The sequence below is a fragment of the Sceloporus occidentalis genome, unplaced genomic scaffold (assembly GCF_023333645.1).
Source record: "Sceloporus occidentalis isolate IW3139 unplaced genomic scaffold, rSceOcc1.0.p SCAF_10, whole genome shotgun sequence".
Classification (NCBI taxonomy): Eukaryota; Metazoa; Chordata; class Lepidosauria; order Squamata; family Phrynosomatidae; genus Sceloporus; species Sceloporus occidentalis.
In genome coordinates, this window is record NW_028316990.1 from 13,638,725 (window position 1) to 13,659,934 (window position 21,210).

Below are 21,210 nucleotides of genomic sequence, written 5' to 3' on the forward strand. Positions count from 1 at the left end.
TCCAACTACCTAGGGACATACTGGCTTTTCCCCTCCTCTCTTCTTTTTTTCCTTTCAGATATGTGCTTTCTGCTAAAGAAGTCAGCTGGCTTCATTTGTGGCAATGTCTGTAATTTTTGCATTTGATATGACCTATAAACTAAAGGGTCACTACAAGTAGATAAATAGATAAAGCAAGGACAGCATTTGCAACATGTTTAAACCATGAACACAGCTTGGGATTTTTCTTGGATAACAACTCCTGCCGTCTTCCAGCCAGCATAGCTAGTGGAGGATTCTGGATGTTATAGTCCAAGAAGTGTCCTGTCCCCCCGCCCCCGAGATGTATGATATGGCATGAAAGAGGAGGTTTTAGCATATACATATAAACCCTGCCACTGTCCAAATCTGTTTCGTCATGTGGAACTGAAGGAACAGCTAGCAATGCAAAGCACCTTGTAGTAGATTATCTACCGAGGGTTTGAAATGTGTTAGACTACAATCCCCATCATCCCCAACTAGCCATGTAACCCAAATACATTTGAAGGACACTAGTGAGGGGAAACTGGCTTGGATTTCTCCTACAGAGCCACAGAGAAGACTTATATTGGGGCGCTCTCTGGTTTCAATGGGTTTCCTACTTCTTTCTGCCTACTGTCAAGGGCACCTGGCTGTCCTTCCTTTCTTTTATTCTCATCTCTAGGGATATTCAAATGAATCAGTGAGACCATTTTCCAGCCAAGCTTCCACCTCTGTTTATCAGAATCAGGGCTCAAATCAACTAGAATTCACGGCTCAGGGTGAGTAAAATACTTTGCAGTGTATGTTTTTTAAAAAAGCATTTTTATTCTGTAGAGAATACCACGGGAATAAATAGCATGTTACAGGCAAGAGAAATAGTCTAGTTTGGACTGAAAGTGCACTCAAAATGATAGCATATCACATTGTGGGTGGATCAGATTTAGATGAATGGGTAAGAAGCAAATCATTCACACTGAGTAATGTCTAGATTTAAGACGGGGAAAGAGGTCTGGGAGAGGGATATTTTGCTACTGATTTTTCCTACAACAAGTCTGCCACAATTACAAAACAAAGCTTAGTCATACAATACACTTGTCCCAGCCCACAAAACAATATAAATGAAAATTGGATTCCTCCTCCCCATGCGTCTCTGGCCCACCATCATTTCTGGTCTTCTGAATTTAATAACATTGGAAATTGCCTTATTCTGAGTCTATCTAAACCAGTTTTGTCAACACTGGCTGACAACAATAGCATTCCAGATTTCTAGACAGAATGTTTTTATAAGCCTGCCTGAAAATTCCTGGTATCTCCTGATGGTTTCCCATCCAGCTACTAACCAGGCTCAACCCTGTTCAGCTTCCAGAATCAGAGACTGGATGTGTTCAGGGTCATATGATAGTGTCTAGATCTGTTTGCCACCTGCATGAATGAAAAATACTGACAAAATAATTTTTAACAATAGACGACGGGAAGGAAAACCACATTCATTCATTGGTTGCCAGATGAATAAACAGGACAGGGTTCCTGTATCTTTAATGGTTGCTCCAAAGAGGAAATTTCAGCAGGGAGACTTTGCATGACAAGCAACACATGCTGAAATTTCACCTTCTATGCAGCTGTTAAAGGTACAGGAGTCCTTGCCCTGTTTTTCCCCTGGTAACCTTAGTTGTGATGTGCTAAACCTTCCCCTCGAGAGTGAATTCCAATATTTGAATACCGTCAGCCATCTACATTTGCAGCTATGACTTTTGCATATCTGATTTATTTGAAATATGTTCTCTCTAGGTCCTCCAAAGTGACTCTGCTGACCATAGAGTCACACTGGTGAACCTAGAAAGTCCTAGAAAAAACACTTCTCTAGGTATTTGTAAGTACTCCAGTGCAATTCTATGGTCAACTACCAATGGATATGAACCACAGAGTCACAATGGAGAAACCTAGAGTTTCCTGGAGAGGTGTTCTCTCAGGTAAAAACAATAGTGATTTTTATTTGCATTTTTCCTACTTTCATGGAGGTCCTGCAGCCCTAACCCCAGTGAATGTGAAGGGCCCACTGTACTGTATTCAAAAAACAGATCTTCTTCCCTGATGATCAAACCATCACAGGAGAGCACCGAGGATTTTGGTGCTAACCAAACACTGAAAGTATATCTTAGTCCGCATTTCATGCAATGCTGTAGCAAAGACATAGTTCCCCTTTTAATGGAAATTATAACACTTCTAAAGCTCAGCTAATTCTCTTACCTTTAAGCCTTTTAAAAGTTCAAACCTGCTTTGCAACATCAATGGCTATGTGAAGATTGTCCTGTAGTTTTACTGGTAGGGGAAGGGGGTCCTAAAAAAAATTCTGCTATAGAATACCTTTTTATGTTGCTGTTTAACTGACTTCTCCAAGCCTTGGCAAAGCTACTTATTTGGACAACTCCCACACAAACCAATTGGCTGAAGCATCTGGGGAGATGTAGGCCAACTAAGTAACTTTTCCAACTTCTGTGTCTTCTTGCATTCAGCTATATGCAACAGAACGCTGGACGAGAGGAACTTTGCTCTGAACTTGGAGGACTTCTCTTTTCCTGCTTAAGAAGCTACCTCTAGTCACCATTGCAGGAAAATAGTAAAGATAACTATCTTCAAATATGTGATGGTCTGTCACTCAGATGAAGCCGATGTACTCACTGGGAAACTCTTCCTACTCATCAGGAGTTGTTTGATAGTACTCTGGGAAGGAGTACACTATGCTTCACTGAAACTCTTCAAAGACTGGACATCCATCCATCATTGAATCTTTTATGGAGAACTGGGTTAGAGCAAATGACCTTCAAGGACCCTACCAACGTAAACTTATACCAATGATTGTATGCTCTTTAAAATTTCCCACCATCCGCAAAATGAGTACGTTTTCAACAACATTAATGGTGAGGGAAAAAACAGTCATACAAAAAAAAAAGTAGCAGTGGGAGGGGAATTGAGTATTTCTGGCTTGCTATGAAAATGCTGATCTCCATTGTGGCATAATGCACACTTTTGGAAACATTCCTTGATGTTTTGCCAAGGACTCTTCAATATCCATTACTGCTCCCTCAGTACAATTGTTCATTCCCTCCCTTGTGCATGAATGATCTTCCATTTTCTGGTTTCCCATCTCCCTGACTTTTCTCATAAAGTTATCTCTAATTTGTTGGGGGAAAAATATGAATAATCTAAGGAGCACTCATAACGGAAGACCTCCTTTTTGCAAAGCCATGGGAATGGGATACATTGCTCAGGGCTGGAAACATCAGCAGAATGAAATCTAACTTTAGATTTTCAGTCCGCAGTGATTCCTTGCCCAATGCACTGCATTTATGTGGAATGGTTAAGTAGAAATGCAGACATGCGATAAGAAGATTGAAATGCACTGCAGAGGCCGCCTTCTTCGCTTCAGATATTAGAGTTTCAGCAAAAAATAAATCAGGACTGCTATTTGAGCTAGTTAAAGAAATGGATTTTTAAAGGACTAAAAAATGTACAGGAAATCGTACCACAACATCGTTCTAACAGAAAGTCTCCTCAAAATGGCTCTCAAAGGCTTTTATGTCCTTCTCAAGGAAGAAAAATCCTAGTCTGGGCCTCGATCAATGAAGGATGATTCCTGTTTGGGGCCTTTTTCCAGGCAGCGTTCTGGATTCTTTTTGCTATTTATTCTGCGGTTCACTTTGGGTAGAAACTACAGCCTAATTTGTCTTGTTAACCAATCTGGGGTTAAAACATGAATTTAAGATGTGAGATTTTTTAAAAGGCTCATTTTGGGGTAGAAGGGTTGGCAGCTAGCAAAAGGAAATGTTCCAAGGCTGTTGCAAAAAAAAGAGGTAGTATGGTATTCCTATATAATCAGGTGTACCTGCTATTGCTACTGACAGAATGTACTGTACCATTTTGGCTGGCAGGGAAGAGACCTCAATTTTGAATGCTCCCCTATGTAAATAGCTTCATGAAAGAAAACTACTATAGTTGTAACCAGCTCTCTGCCTCCTTCAATTGTATTTGTATGTCGCGGAGTGGGGAGTCCATATAAAGAGACCATTCTAATATCATATCCCAAGTTGCTGCCTAAAGTGTTACAATCCATTCTGCTTTATCCACCGACCCAACCAAGACAAGCTGTAAACAAATTGCTTTATGACACCTATTTCCAGGGTGTTGTGAATTTTAACAAAATGCAAAATGTTAATGGTAAAACTCTACACCACTTCTGCTTGTCTAATGAGCCTCTTCCTGACAACAAATGAAGATTCTCAGATTATGAAGCTATGAAAAAGAAATGTCCCACTCTAAGGCTAGGAAAGTGCTGTAAGAGATCATCAAATTTTTGCCAGTTCTTTCTTGGGTTGGCGAGTGAAATGCCAGTAGAATTCCCCAGCAAAATCCCAATGTGTTGCTAAGGTGGGCACAGTTAGTCAACAGCTGGTGGCAGTGAGTTATTTATTTAAAGGTGGTCTCAAGGGGTCCCTTCCACCTCAACAGGAGAGGAAGGGGTGAATTGTACTGACCACAATTCAGTAAGACTTACATCTTCATAAGAGGATGCACATCTGTGGGAAACAGAAGTGAACAGTTTTGCTATGTCCGTATTCAGCAAGTGGCTGCTGTGACATTACTACATGGGAGAGGGGGCAGTGAAGTGACCAGTACACAATGGGACAAGTGCACATCAGTAGAGCCTGGTGCACATTGCAACACTCTTTCCAGTATCCCAATGTGCATCTTCACAATTCATTAACAGGGTTTGTTAGTGCCTCCGCTATATGACTAAGTATGTGTACAGTTACGTAATGTAGACAGCAATAGAGAATTCTGGCCATTAAAAGCAACCACACAACCATCGGAAAGTTCATAGCATGGATCTTCAAAGTTCAAAAAAACGTTAGTTCCCATCCAGGATACCATTTGACCAACATTATATACAACTGTTTTTTCAACTTATTGCAGGAGCAGCTCAGAACAAGCCATGGTTTTGTTCCAGGTTTTCACGCAGAAAGCGACTTACCAAAAAGGTATCCATTCTTAGAACCAATAAAGCAGTTGTTTCTTTACATACATCCTTCAATTGTTTGTTAGTCTGACTCCAGTTCTATTTTGTCCCTTGTATCTTGCCCTTCAAAAGACAACTGTACCCAAAGTGCTTCCGTTTTCAATCCCTCATCCAGCCCTCTGCATTTTGGACTGCTGCTTTTCTGGACTCATAGCCCAATCTCCTATAGGGGTCATCTAGTCCCCACTTTGATTCTGACTTTAATGTATCTCACAAGGAAGAGTCAGTTTCATCAAAAGTACATTTAAAGTACCTTTACCCCCTCCCCCAAAAGTAAACAAAACCCCCACAAAAATCCTCAAGAGTTCTTCTCGCATCAGATAGGTCTAAATGTCATCAGGCTCTGCATGTGAATACAGTTCACTGAGTTTTTCAAATTTGGGGCCCCATTCTTTTATATCCCCATATACTGTATCTTCATCCCATCCAGAGGAACCAAGAGAACTTAGGCTGCTAGCTTCTGAACATTCGCCTTCTGTGTAAAATACCTGCAATGAATCGCAGGGCAGAGTGTGGTGCTGCTGGTCCATGTTTCTTACCACACCTGAAAGGTAACATCCAAAATCGATGCTTGAAAAGGAGGGGCCCTTTCCTGCTGAGAGAGCTTCCAGCTGTTCCTTTGGACTGATGTGGAAATCACAGCTCAAGGGACTCTGCAGCTCTGTCCGTTTCCCTTTCTTCTTGTAGAGAGAGTATGCCGGGCTGGTTTGAAGGGACATCTGGAGCTCTGCCATGTTATATGCATCCTAAAGGAAGAAGTTGGCATTAGGTTAAAGAGGAATTATTGCCAGAGAATATTGGCTTAATTCTCTGTCCCTGGATTTCATTTTCAGGAGTGGTTCCTGCTCAGTAGCCAACATTAAGCCAAGAGGTTACACATATCAACAAAACTTTGCTGCCATCATTCAGCATCACATTTGAACCCAGGTTTCCCTCTTGTCCTTGGATGTAAAAAATTGAATGTAAAGTAACCACCAGCAAAAGCTTACTTCTTTCAATATTGAGGATATTTTTTAAAAAGTGCATTTAAAAATGAATGCAGTGGGTGGACACGTCCATATTTTACTAGTATCATTTTCTTTTTTCAAATTGCCATTAAAAGGTGGTTGGAATTCATTATCGCAGTTACAAATGTGTAACCTACAGTTTAGCATTTGTGACTGGCCAACCAAAATGCGCAAAAAGATGATGCAAGCTTTTGAAACTCCATTGGCTTCTTCATCAGACAAAGCTGTTAAAAATCAAACAGGAGAAAGAAAGAATCACTAAGGCTCACTTTGCTGGTTTTATGAAAGGGCAGGGCATAGTGCCTGATGTGTCAAAGGAACAATGTGGATTTTCTCAAGATATACCCCCCGTGTGGGTAAACCTATTCCCCCCTTCCCAAACAATTTGTGAAGGAAGTTAATCTTATTAAGTGCTAATAGGATTTATATACTTAGCTCCCTATGTGCCACCTTGATGATAAATATCCCTTTAAGTGTTTAAAACACGTTCACAGAAAATCCATTCAGCTAGATGGAAGTTCCACATGTAAAATCCGAACCAATCTAGAAACTAGGTCTGCACCTTTATCTTTCCTCTTTAGTTGTTCTAAAGTTCATGTTGGTCAGCTGAAGGGATGGCCCTGCCATTAAGCTAAATGAGATGGAAACTTCAGGCAGCCATGGAAAGTCAACAATGTGTTTATTAATGGATTATTAGTACATTAATTTATTATCGTTACACCTTTACTCCCAGGAAAGGAGTTAAGAGATTGTGGAATTGTCTGTCCTAGGTGCACTAATAACTTTGCTGGCCTTGATACTATATGCCAGGACTTTTGGGGAAGGGACACCATTTGCTGCTTGCACAGATGTCAGTTGCTCCTTTCATAATACTTTGGCTCCATGAAACTCTTGCTAAAAGCCAAGTATTCAAGATATGGGGAGGTGTACAGTAGTCTGCCTTCTCTTCCCATTTTCTCTCTTTATTCACCATTTTTTAAATTCTAGCCACCTTAACCTCTTAACATCAACATCATTACTCCTGTATACAATCTTGGTAGAACATATCTGTCAAACATTCTAGAACAGGCTTTCCCAATTGTGTTGGATTACAACTTCCATTGTCCCCGGCCACCAAACGCTTAGAAATAGGTAAAAACAATGGGTTGGATCCAATATTAAGTCATACTTAGGGCAAACCTACTGAAATCAATCAAAATTAAATTACTCAATCAAATTAGTGACTAATCAGACACTTAAGAGGCTTGGTTTTAATGGCTCTACGTATTCTAAATCTACATTCAACCTAGTCTTGGAAAGAAAATCAGTCTTTTAGAGGATGAACATGTGTGTTTCAGCAAACAGCATTTCAGAAGCGGCATTCCTTCACATTTGAGAACAAAGGTGACTTCTTTCATTATGGTACTTGTGATCCACAATTTTTATAAGTACTCGCATTAAAATTATTTGGTTGGGGTTTTTTTGATTGTATTTTAAAATGAGCACCGACTTTTATTAGGCAGTTGTTTCTTGGTGATACCCCCCCAACTAGAAGTTCTTCCAAGTAGAGACATAATGCCTTGACAAGTCTTTTTCTTCAATGCTACTTTTCACTGAGATCACAGATTGGTTCAAAGCCCAGACCAACTTTCTGAAAGTAGCATGTAAGGTTTTCCTTCTGACGTTGTCTACTGCATTTACTGTTGCGAATCTCACCTCTTTTTTTAATGTTGCCTATCAGGAGCCTTGCCTTGATCTGTATGTTCTTGAACATCTAAACATGTTAACTCTCCATTTATTTATTTATTCATTATTTGTTACATTTATTTCATTCCTTTCTGCCAAAGATGACACTCGAGGCGGGTCATTAGCAGTCACCGCTCCCACAAAAAAGGTTGTTGTGCAGTACTTTAAAGGAAATCAAAAAATGCCTAGAGGCTTTTATCCTTTGTGAAAATATACAGTCTGAAATAGTGGGCTGTGTATCCACAAAAGCTCACTCTCAAACACCATTTTAAAGGTGCCACGCAATTCTTTGTTCTTTTGCAGCAACAAGGTAACACAGGTTCCACTCTGAAAATCAAAAGCAGCTTTCATGTGAAGAAATATGGCAGCAATATCAAATAAACCGAAAAGCAAACAGTTGAGGCCACGCTTACATACTCCAAATCTAAAAACTGTCTTACTTGATCTTGCTCGCCACCCCCTTCTTCATTATAGTTGAGGATGTTCTCTCGGATGTCCTCCAGGTCATCATGGCAGGTGGTGACATGATAAACTACTCCGTTCTTATTTTTGTGGCTCTTCCACCAAGTCCAAAGGAAAAGGCCACTAAACAGAACTGGATAAAGAGACAGGGAAAAAGGAAAGAATATTTAGAAACCACATGTGAAATGCAGCATCTCAACAGCAGGGACTTTCATTTTGGATAATGCCATGTGACATAACCGGGAGTCCACCTGCCTTGTTGCCTTTTAGGACACAAGTGTGTGCACATATGGCTGCAACCAGGCCTTAACTGAACACATTCCACAATGTTCATCACTTACGTGACTTTTTTCTCTCATGCCGACATGCCCAACCTCTGCTCTCAAACTGGCACCGTTTGAGTTTAGTCTTTGTACCAAGCTAATGGGATTGTGCCAGTTCAACTGTGCACCAATTCAGACCTTTAAGTAGACAATCCAATAAGCACAGCTAGTTTTAGCAATAGCTTAAGCTCTCCTTTTGATTTACTGCTATAAATAGAAGGAAAGCAGTCAGAAGGTGAGCAATATCCAGAGAAGAAAATCAGAGCCCACATTTAGCTTGCAATACTAACATCTCTTGTTTATATATATATGTTTGTGTGTGTGTGTGTAAGTAGTCTATCCAAAAGATGGTAAAGAGGATTGGGTTTAAAACAAGCCAGCTACATACTGATGTGACTTATCTGATGGGTCTTATCTTTCACTTCTCAATCTCTCTCAGCTAAAATGGGAACAATGACCTACCTCATATGTTTGTCACAGGAGATGAATGACATGAAGATGGAAGAGCACTTTACAGATGACAGACAAAACAAATGAGAGGGAAGAAATTCATGACACTGCAGCAATTCCATAGAAGTCATCTCTTGCAGACATTTGTGGTAAATCCTATTAATACATTAGAATCACAGAATTTTAAGAGTTGGAAAGAACCATGGGGGTGATCTAAAATGCAATCCCTTGCTATGCAGGAATACACTAGTCACAGCACTCCTGAAAGATGTCCCTCAAACCTCTGCTAGACTTGGCCATTTATCATCATCCCGATTACTATATTCTTCTTTTGACTGGCCTTCCATTTTCTCACCTTAGTCTTTTCCATTCAACATTTGGCTGCTAAGGTTATCTTTTTGGCCTGTCATTTTGATCAGGTTGCCCCACTTTTGAAGAGAAACCCCGCTATCTCTACATTGGTTACTCATTCCTTCTAGGATTCAGTACAAGCTTCTTTTTTCAACTTTCAAAACCCTACCGAACCTAGCTCTCTGTCTTTCAGCCCTTTTTTTCTTTTCACCAACCTATTTGAGATCTGTATTCTAGGAACTCTTGGCTTCTTAGCCAACCAAGGGTTTCTTCTTCCTTGGCTTGGCTTCGTCCTTTCTCGCTCCCTGCTCCGTACTCTTGTAATTGCCTCTCTGTACATTTGCAGACTGCTCCTTCCCCTCAGTATTTTAGATCTCAGATAAAAAGCTTTTGGAATTGTTAAGATTTTTATCATTCTGTATGTTTTGATTACATGTATTTATCAGTTTGTTTTATACTGTATTTTATTTTTGCATTTTATCTGGATAATCTGCTTTACAGTAGTATTGTATACTTTTATAGCTTTATTATTCCTCCCTCCTGCCCCCCTATGTGTATATATAAATATACATATATTTTAAATTGTACACCTTTGTCAAGGCCCCATTTGGGGTTGTTCTACTTAAAAAATGTCATGTACATCAATGGTGCTATATAAAGAAACAGTAACAATAACAATAACAGTGATGTGAAACTGGCCACAGCCTTAGCTCAATTTAAATCTATGATCAAAACACAACTTTAGCATCTTACATAAAATGGGAAACAGCACAAGCAACCAACTATGTAAAAGAACAGAAGTAATGACCATGTCATTAAACAAAGGGAAAAAAGGTTGTGCAGTATACATTTTATTACAAAAAATAATTCAGGCACAGCATTTGTGTTCTCTAAACTTATTTTTGTTATATGATTGAACTGAAGTTTACATGATTGCAAATGTCTGTAAATGTACCGTAAAGATGACTGAATGAGAAAGCCTGTCGCAATATGTTTTCACAGGGCCAAGCCAGAAGAGATGTCATTCACCTCATTAACAATTTTAAAGCTAAGTAAAGTAGACCTTTGGTATCTGTTGGGGTTTGGTTCCAGGACACACACACCCCATGGATATCAAAATCCATGGATGCTCAAGTCCCATTATACACAATGTTATAGTAAAAGAGTGTCCCTTATATAAAGTAGCAAAATCAAGGTTTGCTTTTTGGAATTAATACTGTATATTTTTGGAATATCTGCAAACTGTGGATAATTGAATTTGTGGATAAAGGATCCTTGGAGATGGAGGACCAACTGTGACAGGCATAGGGCTCCCCGATTCTGGTGGAGGATAGGAATGTTGACTCTTCCCCTCGAATACAGTGGCTTGGGTCTCCTTTTTGCATTGGGAACAAAGGTTCCCCTTACACCAACGGAACATTTTCTTCCAAGAGAGACAGGCATTGCCACACAGGTTGGACATTTTACTTTTTTAAATCTATAACTCTCAAGTAGCCATGCAAGCTGGATGAATTTTGATCACCCTAAAAACATATTCAGGGGTAGCCATGTTGGCCATATAGCAAAGTACAATTAACATCCAAAATCAAAATCCATGCACTTTCCCCACCCATGTTCTAAGGCAGCATAAACACAAAATTGCAGCCGCAGGGCTGCTATCTCAGACTTGTTGTATGTAATCAAGTGATTTAAATGTAATAAATAACACATTCCCATAATTCTACTGAAGTTCATGGCAAACGTTCCAATAAAAAACACTTTTAGGCTGAAATCATATTCATACTAACTCGACACCCTGGGGATTCTATGACTTGTTACTGAGTACACATGTATGGACTCTTGAAATAACTGCTGGAAATACCCAATATTCTAAGTTGCATTCCACTGGTATACCCATCTGGATTATACCTTCTTCAAAATATGTTCGAGAGTCTGATTTTGAAATATACAGTCTTGGAAAGCTTGCACAAACTTGATTCTGAAATACACTTACTTGGCACAATGTGATATATTTTGACCATTCAGAGCAACAACATCAGTCAAGGTATTTTATTGTACCTTTTCCTGTATCATTATGTATTATTTATATGTATTATGCTATTATTTCTTAGATTGTACGCCATGGGCAGGTTTACTTTATTTTATTGTTTGTATGTACAGCGCTGTGTAAATCTACAGCACTATATAAATAAAGCATGATGATGATGATGATGATGATGATGATGATGTACTAAAATGAGCAAGCACAGGTGCCCTTTAGACAGGGCCACACAACTAGGAGAACATTTAGATAACATGACTATCTCCCCAAGGGACAGAGTTTGGCTTCATGTTCCCAGTGCCTAGCACAAAAAGTGTTCTTTTCAGTTTACAAAGATATCTGTTTGAAAAAGAAATGTAATACAGAATGTAGCTCTGTGCCTTCCAAGATGCCTTTCTTCTTACACTGTCAAGGCCCAACTCTCAGAGGAGCTGCTCCTCTGATTCTGCTTGTCAAAAAGAACCGCTGGATGCAAACATTACAGGTAGAAGTCAACATTAATGTGCATCAAACTCAATGCAATATCCACTGAGCTCTCACAGAAAAGAACCTATAAGTACACTATGTTTTCAGTGCCGATGAACAATATTTAACATTGCTCCAAGCCCAACTTTTCTCCTCCTAATTGAAAGTAAAGGTGATACTTGGGAATGAACAGTTAGCTCTCCCTAGACTCAATAAGAGAACAATATGGCCTCATAAAAAGATGCCTCACATTTGGAAGAGAAAAGAAATAGTTGAATCTCCCTTATCCGAAATAAGGGAACAAAGTGTTTTGGATACTGGATTTTGAATATTTGTATTTGCATATGTATGCCTAATCTTCAAGATGGGACCCAAGCACAATTCATTTATGTTTCATATACACCTTACATACATAGTCTTAAGGTAATTTAAACAATACTTTAAATACTAATGTTTATGAAATAAATTTTTTGTATCTTGTACCAACAAAACGCAAAGGTTCCACAATCTCAGCCACCCATGAAAAAAACCTGGTTTTTGGAGCATTTGGGGTTCTGAAATTCCAGATAAGGAAGACTCAAGCTGTATCAACTCTTTACAATCTCCATTTACCTAAAGAGCAGAGGTCCCCATAATTCTGAAAGGTAATTCTGACTTTTCAAATAACTATTGTCCCATGTTTGCATGGCAAACGGATCCATTCAACTACAGTTCAAAAATGCAAATGTAGAAGTTCTACATACACATTTATACTACTCACATGAAAAACAAAGATTTGTCACAGTCAACCATCTGGAGTCTATAGCAGGCCATCAGCACGGTTTACAACTCGGATATTCCAGACTTCTAAGTCATGCAGGTGGTTCCCAACATATAGGCTGGCCTCCTATTAGCTACAAGGTGGTAAGCTAGACTTATGATACCGTAACTGTTTCCTATTCACATTTACAATGTGGTTATGATGGTAAATGCCTCTAAAACCCACCTTAAAATCTAGCCAGCTGCACTAAGGGGCAGATTTCTGAAGTGCTGGTGAGAAGGGCACTGAAAGATGACATGTCCAGCCCATTCCCACCAACAAATGTATGTTGTGACATGACTCTGTGGGGGTCTATGCTTCTGGTTAGTGCACCACCAATTGCTGGCAGAATGGGGCTGGATGCATCATCCTTCAGCATCCCACTCACCAGTGCAACAGAATTCCATCTCTCAGCAAGTGCGTTTCAGGGGTCACATTGGGAGGTGACACCACAACACCATATCTGCTGCAAGATCTTGGCCAAAAAAAAGGAGTAGTTAACTTACTCATTTTACAGAGATCTATAAAGATGGTGATAGAGAATGAATTGACATGTTCTATTCCTTATTTGCCCTTGATAAATAAATAATTAAAAAACCTACACAGGGCTAGCCTAGAAGTGATAGCATACCCCCCCCCCCCCAAATTAATTTTTAATTTCCCATATTGCTGCAAGATCACAACTTGATGACTTCAAAAGAAGCCATGGTAAAATTCAGGACAGAGTTAAATTCTGTTTGCAATCAAAGGATTCTATCCTGCAGAGCTGCCTCAGGTCAATATGTGGAACTTTGGGGGGAGGAGGTGAGTCACTACTGCATATGTTTCTCCTTAATGGAGTTCATAGGAAGAACCAATTTCCTTGATGGAGTCAACTCTTCGAATCTGCAGGCGTTACATTCTGAAACACACGCACGCACACACCCCATACACAGATAGCAAAATCCATGGGTCACACATCCCATTATTTCCAATGGTGGTGCAGCCACATGCACATGCCTCCATTGGGAAGAATGGGGCAGGGCCATCCATGGATGTTCCAGTCCGCAGACGGCAAACCCATGGAAGAAGAGAGCCATCTGTACGTTTGAAAATCTACATGTTGAAAATCTCCATTGGTAGCAAGATTTCCATGCTATGTGCCCTATCTGGCAATGGGACCACTGTAATCTAGTGACCAGAGTGCTAAAAATGAAACTGGGAACTGAGACTTGATACCTCCACTGCCATGGAGTTCAGCTGTCTCTGCCCTACATCCACAGATGGGAACAACAATAATAAATCTCACAAGGTTACCGTGAAGATAAAACATTTTGGTAAGTGCTTTGCAAATTCAGAAAGTGCTGTAGCGTAATAAATACTGTAACACTTAATTATGAATTCATAAATTATTTCATATCAACACATTTTACAATTTTCCAACTTGCTCCAAAATCATGTACAGTAGGTCTTTGGTATCTGCTGGAGTTTGATTCCTGTGGATGCCAAAATGCATTGATGCTCCCATTAAATACAACAGGATAGTAAAATAGTGTTCCTAAACAAAATGGAAAAACCAAGGTTTGCTTTTTGGATTAAAAAAAAAATGTTTCAAGCTGTGGATGCTTGAATCTGTGGATATGGAGAGCCGGCTGTACTTAAGTTGTTTCATGATGAATTTACTCCCTGCAAAACATTTCTCTATGAACAATTCATATTAGACAGCTTTAAGGGGCTGAACAAATGCATTAATGATAGCTCAACCAACAGCTATTTGGTATGTCAGCTAAATGGAACCTCCAGATCCAGAGGCAGTTATGCCACTGAGTTTCAATGGCAACAGAGGGGAAAGTCTATTGGCTTCACACCCAACTTGTGAACTTTCTGGCAGCATCTGGCCAGGATGCAGGATTAGATTGCTCTTTGGTCAGCAACAATAATGTTCTTTTCTAATGTTCATTTCTCCTTTCAGATACATGCTTGGCTTGTTCTTTCTGAATCAATTGCCAACAAAATAATGCAGAAATGCAGCAAATGAACAAAGATGGAAAGTTTAAATCAAATGCAGATGGATCACAATGGAAAGAAGAAATGTCTCAACTGATGAAACAAAGACCAAAAGGACAAAACAATGAAGGCATGATCCAGCAGGAGTTTTCGTAACATGTACACAGGACAACACGGAGGATGGTTTTGGTTCATCACCAAAGATAGTATAATATGTAGTTGCCATAACTACCTAGAAGGGCCAGAAAGCAAATACAGATAGCAAACATGGAGCTGAAGCTCAGCCCAGCATCCTTGTGAAAGATTGCCAGCGTGATTTCACAGTTACGGCCTGAGTAGCCATCGGGACAGTGGCATCGGAACTTGCTTGCAGACTGAGAGATACATGTGCCAAAATTACATGGCCTCTGAGCACACGCAGTATAAATGCAGTGCCGGCCAGTGGCATTCTCCACCAACATGTGTCCTGGAGGGCAACTGAAAGACAGAAATGCAGATCAAAAAATTCAGCAGCAACCTCAGCACTGGTTCATCCAAAGCTCTGGGGCACCAACTTGATTTTTATGTTCCCATTTAGCATCATCAAGAGCCAGTTCCAGAGTAATGCAATCTGCTTACGAATGAGCCCCATGAGTTCAGAAGGCTGGATACCTGGAACAAACCCAGCTCCTATGACTGTGTTTCAACATAGGCTCATGCAACACAAACACACACCAGCTTCCAAAGAGTTTCTCACTGTGGTGCCTTAAAGATAAGTATATTGTAGCAGAAGCTTTCATTAGCAAGAGACTGCTTTATTGATATCTCATCAGGTATTAGAAACAAGCTTTTGAAATGAATGAATCAGTTCTCAAGGGATTGCTGCACAACCTGCTAGCCATCAAGTAAATGCAAACTACTTACCATATTATGTTGTTTGCTAGGTAGTTGAAAACACAAACCCAACCAGTCCAACATTTTTTGCTGCCTAAAGTAAAGAACAACATTGCACCCCCTTTCCCCTTCCGTGTATAAAAAAATTAACCAAACAAATCCAGACTATAGAGAAACTCATTAAAAATAATGGTGTTACTCATTACTTTCCTCTTTAATACGTGCACACAGTATTATTTGCAGTACTGAAACATGTTAGTATATGCTTTAACAGATAGTGTTTACTTAATGTATCTGGAGACTGGAAGGCATTTTTGCAACTTTTACTATTTTAATTGATTTTCTTTAAAAGTAAGATGTTGGCAATTTGTTGTAACACACTACTAATGAGTAAGGCAGTGCATTACTTTTTTGAAACAGTAAAACAAGAAGTAACAACAACTTCTCAAGTAATGCTAACTTTAATACATTAGTTTAAAATTAATTTCCCCAAGATCTGATTATAACTTCCTTCAACATCAGTGGTGGGATAGACTTGTTCTCTACATCTGAAGGTATAAGGAAAGCTTAAATTGCACAGGCTATATAGCATTCACAATCCTGTCTGGCCATTCCCTGTTTCTTTGCCTCTTTCACCTAAGAAAACTGCCCTTCAGTGCCTAATAGTAAGGTCACTCTGACAACCACCTTAGCTTTGCAGTTTTAAGCAAAAAGGTAGTAGCAACAGTATTCTGGGAGATAAAAGAGTCTCCAAAACATGTAGAGTTGCACTACAAAGACTGGGCTACTGGCCAGAAGGAAAAGCTCACTAGTTACACAGGGTATCATCTGGACAGTGAAGATCAGTTCTTAGAAAAGTGATTTCCAATTACGCACAGAATCATAGAACCAAAGAGTTGGAAGAGACCCCAAGGGCCATCCAGTCAGAGCCTCTGCCATGCAGGAACACACAACGAAAGCACTCCTGACAGATGGCCATCTTGCCGTCTCCTGTTCTCCAGAAATTCTCAAAGATTATTGCCAGTAACTCGGAAATTACTTCTGCTATTTTTAAAAAAACACTTGGGATGCAGCTCATCTGGTCCTGGAGACTTAAATTAACCTAGATTAACCAGTTATTCCTGTACTACATCTTTATTTATTCTGTGCTGCATTTCCCCTATTGTGTCCTCTGCTCCATTTTCCTCAGTTTGAGCACCCTTTTCCATTTGTGAGAACACTGGGGCAAAGAAGGTGTTGAGTAATTCTGCCTTTTCTCTGTCCCCAGTTAGCATTTTGCCATCTTCTCCACGCAGTGGCCCTACTGTTTCCTTCTTCTTCCTTTTGCTGTGGACATATCCAAAAGAGCCCTTTTTATTGTTCTTAACCTCTCTAGCAAGCCTGAGTTCATTCTGAGCTTCAGCTTTTCTGACTTTCCCTACACATGCTAGCTATTTGTTTGAATTCCTCTTTGGTGAGTTCCCCATTTTTCCATTTCTTATACATGTTCTGTTTAAAACCTAGCTCAATTGAAAGTTCATTAGTCATCCATCCTGGTTTCTTGAGACACCTCTCATTTTTCTTCCTGATTGGAATTGTTTAATATTAAATCTGTATACCAGTGGAATTGATATTGGGTGAAGAATACACTGACCTTTTTTGTTGTTTCCTGCAACAGTGCCTTATTGTTAATTAATTTAATTTTGGGAAAAAATATTGCTATATTTTTATTAGGTTATCTGAAGGAATACTAAAAGGTCAGGAATACTGAAAGAGAAGGGAGTTCAGGACAGATGGGAGCTTCTCAAAAGGGAGATACTGAAGGCACAATTTCAATTTATTATTAGCACACCTTCCCCAGATATCCATCTGATGAGAAGCTTCACAAGTAATGCTACAAGGATTCATTTCCTTTGCATGTGAAAATATGTTGTAGATTTATGCTGTTCTTGTAATATTTGTTTTATTCAAGCAGCTGAGCATACTGGAGGCAAACCAGCACTCCCACAGCAAGCACCAAACCTGCTAACCTTGCATCAATTTCCAGAGAGAAATCCTGAACTTCAAGGTGCTGCACCTTCAGGCAAACTCATTAACTGCCAGATCTTCTTCTCAATTCAAACTGACTCCAAACTATTTTCCCCTCTGTTCTCTGATTCCAAGGGGCATCCTTTTCTAATCTGAGGATTCTAGATTAATGGTGGGCAAAAGACTCTTCCTTTGTGACTAATATAACATTCCTCTACATTTGCACAGCAGATTATAATAACAACATATGTTAAGTTCAGAGAAAGCCTTATCACTGGAACTTAAACAAAGGATTTGATCTCTTGGTTGGGGAACACATAGAGATTTTTTGCATTCATGCTTGCTCTGTGTATAGCTAGGTACTTGTAAGTACCTCTTCCAAAGGAACCCACCATACTTTCCCCCCAAAAAACATACACATTCTTCAAACCACCAGAACTGCAGCCCTGCGGGAGTGAGTTGATCTTACACTGTAATTTTATGAAACAATATTACCTTACCTGCACTCATGCATCATCCACAAGTCAATACATATAAACTGCTGGCTGCAAGGATTACTCTTGCAGGCTTCAGAGAGGCAGCCTTTTCTCACTCCTTGAGCACTCAATACCAGCTCCTTAAGGGACGGATCTAGAGGTAGCCTGTAGTTATTGAACCTGACATCCTTCATGCATCCTAAAGCGAAATACAGAACAGACTTGATTTTTTTTAAAAAAAAACCCCTCTTCATCAAGAATTGTTTTTGAAATAGTTGTGTCAAAAGCACTGCAAGGCTGAGCATGTATTATGTTTAACAATTGCCTCAGAAGTTCAGAAGCAGGTCAGAGCTCCCACTCCATTCCCTGCTTCCCAGCTGTGATACATACCCCCAAATGTGAAGAAATCATTCTGGGGGTATGTATCATTCTAAAGCTATCTCCACCAGCTAGTGCTGTCCAGATGCTATCAAATACAAATCCCATCATCCAAGAAGCCTTGATACTAAGGATGATAGGTGTAGTTAAAATCTGATGGCTACGGGGAGACTGCTCTAGAGGAAGTAGATTTCAATATATTCTTCTTATATTTATTGTAGAAAGGCAACAATTTATTATTCTCTTGATTTGATGACTGTCACAAACAAAAGTCCTGCATTTGTCAAATTTATTTCTACGATGAAGAAACCTTGGCATAACCAGAAATGGATTTTTGTGTGGAATTCTTTTTTCAAAAAATAATTTTTATTAATACAAACAATTATGCATGAATAAAAGTAGTTCTAAATATCTATTTTTTGCACTAGACTCCAGTTGGTGGATCATGGTTGTCAGGTAAAGTACACACCTCGATACCACATGTGTGAAATCTGCCCACCCACTAAAACAGTCTTTTGCATGTATCTTGCATTAGGATGAAGACATTGAGTTCATTCATTCATAATATACCTCACAGACATGCAAACCAGTAAGTAGGACATGGTATAAATCAAGAGTGAGAACCCTGCAGTCTTCCAAATGATGGTGAACAGCCTCCTATCAGCCCTAGCCAATTGTGAAGAATGCTGGGAGGTGCAGTTCAAGAATACCTGGAGGGCCATATGATTCCCACCCTGGCATGAGCCTTGACTCTTGCTCCATCCTCAATACCACAGAAGAAGAAGAAGAAAACAACTTGAATGTGTTTATCTTTCCTCAGGAATGTGGAACCTGCAATCCTCTACAAGTATTGGGCTACAATTTCCATCATCCCTGGATGAGTCACGCAGGCAAATACAAACACGAATCCAACAACATCTAAAAAACCAAGGTTCTTCACCCAGAAAATGTATATATATATTTTATACTGTGTATACATAATCAGTTGCAGAACTCCATGTCCTGCTTTTCACTATCCAATCTGAACCACTCTGAAAATGTACAGGGCTATTCCCCTGACCAACCACCTAAGAGGAGAAAAGAAAATGTGGACTTGTTCAAGTAGAATAAGTGGAATTACCAATCTCCCCTCCAGCACTCTTAAAATGTTACCTTCACCCCCACTGCAAATTTACACGATGTCACAACTTGCTAAGATTTGTAAGAAAAAAAGTTAAGCAGAAGGGGGAGGGTAGCAGGGGCTGTCGCAAGATGTCTCCTTGGGGCCCTTTCATATTTTTAATCGGCTAGCTTGTTAGCTGTGCAAGAACAACAAAGGAAAAGCAAGGGATGCTAAATGCTAATACACAAACACTATGGGTGCTACGCAAGTGCCATCTCATAACTCTTTTAATAGCTAAGGCTCTGTGATGGACAGTTATCCGAGACAACAGTTAAGTAGAATATTCTCTTTACCTTGGAAACTGTGGCTTTGATTGACAGGGTGTGTATTGCCAACTACCAAGCTGTTGGGATCAAGGATGATCTCTTTGTAGACTCCCGCTGCCTTCAAGATTTCTCTCTTCCCGCCTCCTCCATCCAGGCGAAGAATGAACTCATCTTCATTTCTCTCCAGGGAAATTTGATGCCATTCTCCATTATCAACTTGATAGGAAGGAAGGCTAACTGCAAATGCTCCATCTCCCAGGTTGTAAGATACTGTTAATAAGCCAAGGACCACCTTGCAAAGAAACAAGGAAAGGGTGTTAATAATCTTTGAAAGCTGCACAACTAGGTTCTAGGTAGTGCTGAAAAACAGAGCAAAAGTGGTAGGTGGAAGGACTTTGTGAATTCAGCTATGGGCTCCAAACTGCTTGAGTGCATATGTGTATAAACATGAAGACAGGGTCAAGATTCAGAGATGCATTTCTTTACACACGATTAGATAAATGCAGCAATCTTCCCACAGGGATGATCCTGTATTAATGTATCAGGGCAATGTGAACTGACCAGTAAATGTGCACAAAGCATACATGGTTCATTTATTTATTGTTTAGATTTATACTCTATCACATGGGAAAGAAGGCCATTCTGGGGGGGGGGGGGGGGAGCCAGCAGAAGCAACTATGGTTATGTATGTTCACATGAAAGTGCAGATAATGTGAGGAACTGATGGTATCAACAGAGGATTCTGCACGTTCCCTCATCAATATGGACAGTCGCCAATAGATGTCTGAGTGTGTGAACTAATCAGACATTTTGTAAATTGCCCAATTAAATACTCAGACTCCATGTAAATTTCAGCAATTGACTGTACAATGTGGCTAGCACACAAGTAGATAAACTACACAGCAATTGGCCAATGTCAATAAATAAGGATTTACCATTTGTCATTGTTGTGTGCCTTCAAATTGTTTCCAGTTTACAGTAACCCTAAGGCAAAATTACCAATGGATTTTTCTGGCAAGATTTGTTCAGAGGGGGTTTCCCTTTGCCTTCCTCTGAGGCTGAGTGTGACTTGCCCAAGGGCACCTAGTGGGTTTCTATAGCCTGAAACAGACAGGCCAAAAGAAGCAGCATCCGGCCACTTTGGGGGCGTGGTGCTCAGATAATGCATGCCCCCGAAGCATCCGGAAGCCACTCCGAAACAGCAAGAGCTGCTTTGGGAGTGGGCCATGTGGTTGCCACAGTCCTGGCACAATCGGTGCCAGAGTGGCCAGAAGCCACTACTTCCGGCCATCTGCTTCGGCCCTTTGTCTGAGAGCGGATTTGTACCCTGGTCTCCAGAGTCACAGGCCAACACTCAAACCACTA

At 40.0% G+C, this 21,210-nt stretch overlaps 1 protein-coding gene across 2 annotated transcripts in view; it reads right to left on the reverse strand.

Moving 5' to 3' along the window:
• Window positions 1-824: 824 nt before the first annotated feature.
• LOC149305909 (neural-cadherin-like) overlaps window positions 825-21,210 on the reverse strand; it is a 106,201-nt gene continuing 85,815 nt past the window's right edge. Inside the window, exons 29-33 of one of the 2 annotated variants that reach the window (XM_089476999.1) lie at window positions 19,873-20,137; window positions 18,064-18,238; window positions 14,916-15,160; window positions 8,247-8,401; window positions 825-5,820 (exon numbers count right to left, since the gene is read on the reverse strand). In XM_089476999.1, coding sequence (XP_089333125.1) covers window positions 5,401-5,820; window positions 8,247-8,401; window positions 14,916-15,160; window positions 18,064-18,238; window positions 19,873-20,137 — 1,260 coding nt within the window. In that variant the 3' untranslated portion in view covers window positions 825-5,400. Of the gene's footprint in view, window positions 5,821-8,246; window positions 8,402-14,915; window positions 15,161-18,063; window positions 18,239-19,872; window positions 20,138-21,210 lie in introns of those variants that run through there. The other variant, XM_089477000.1, reaches the window with a different exon arrangement.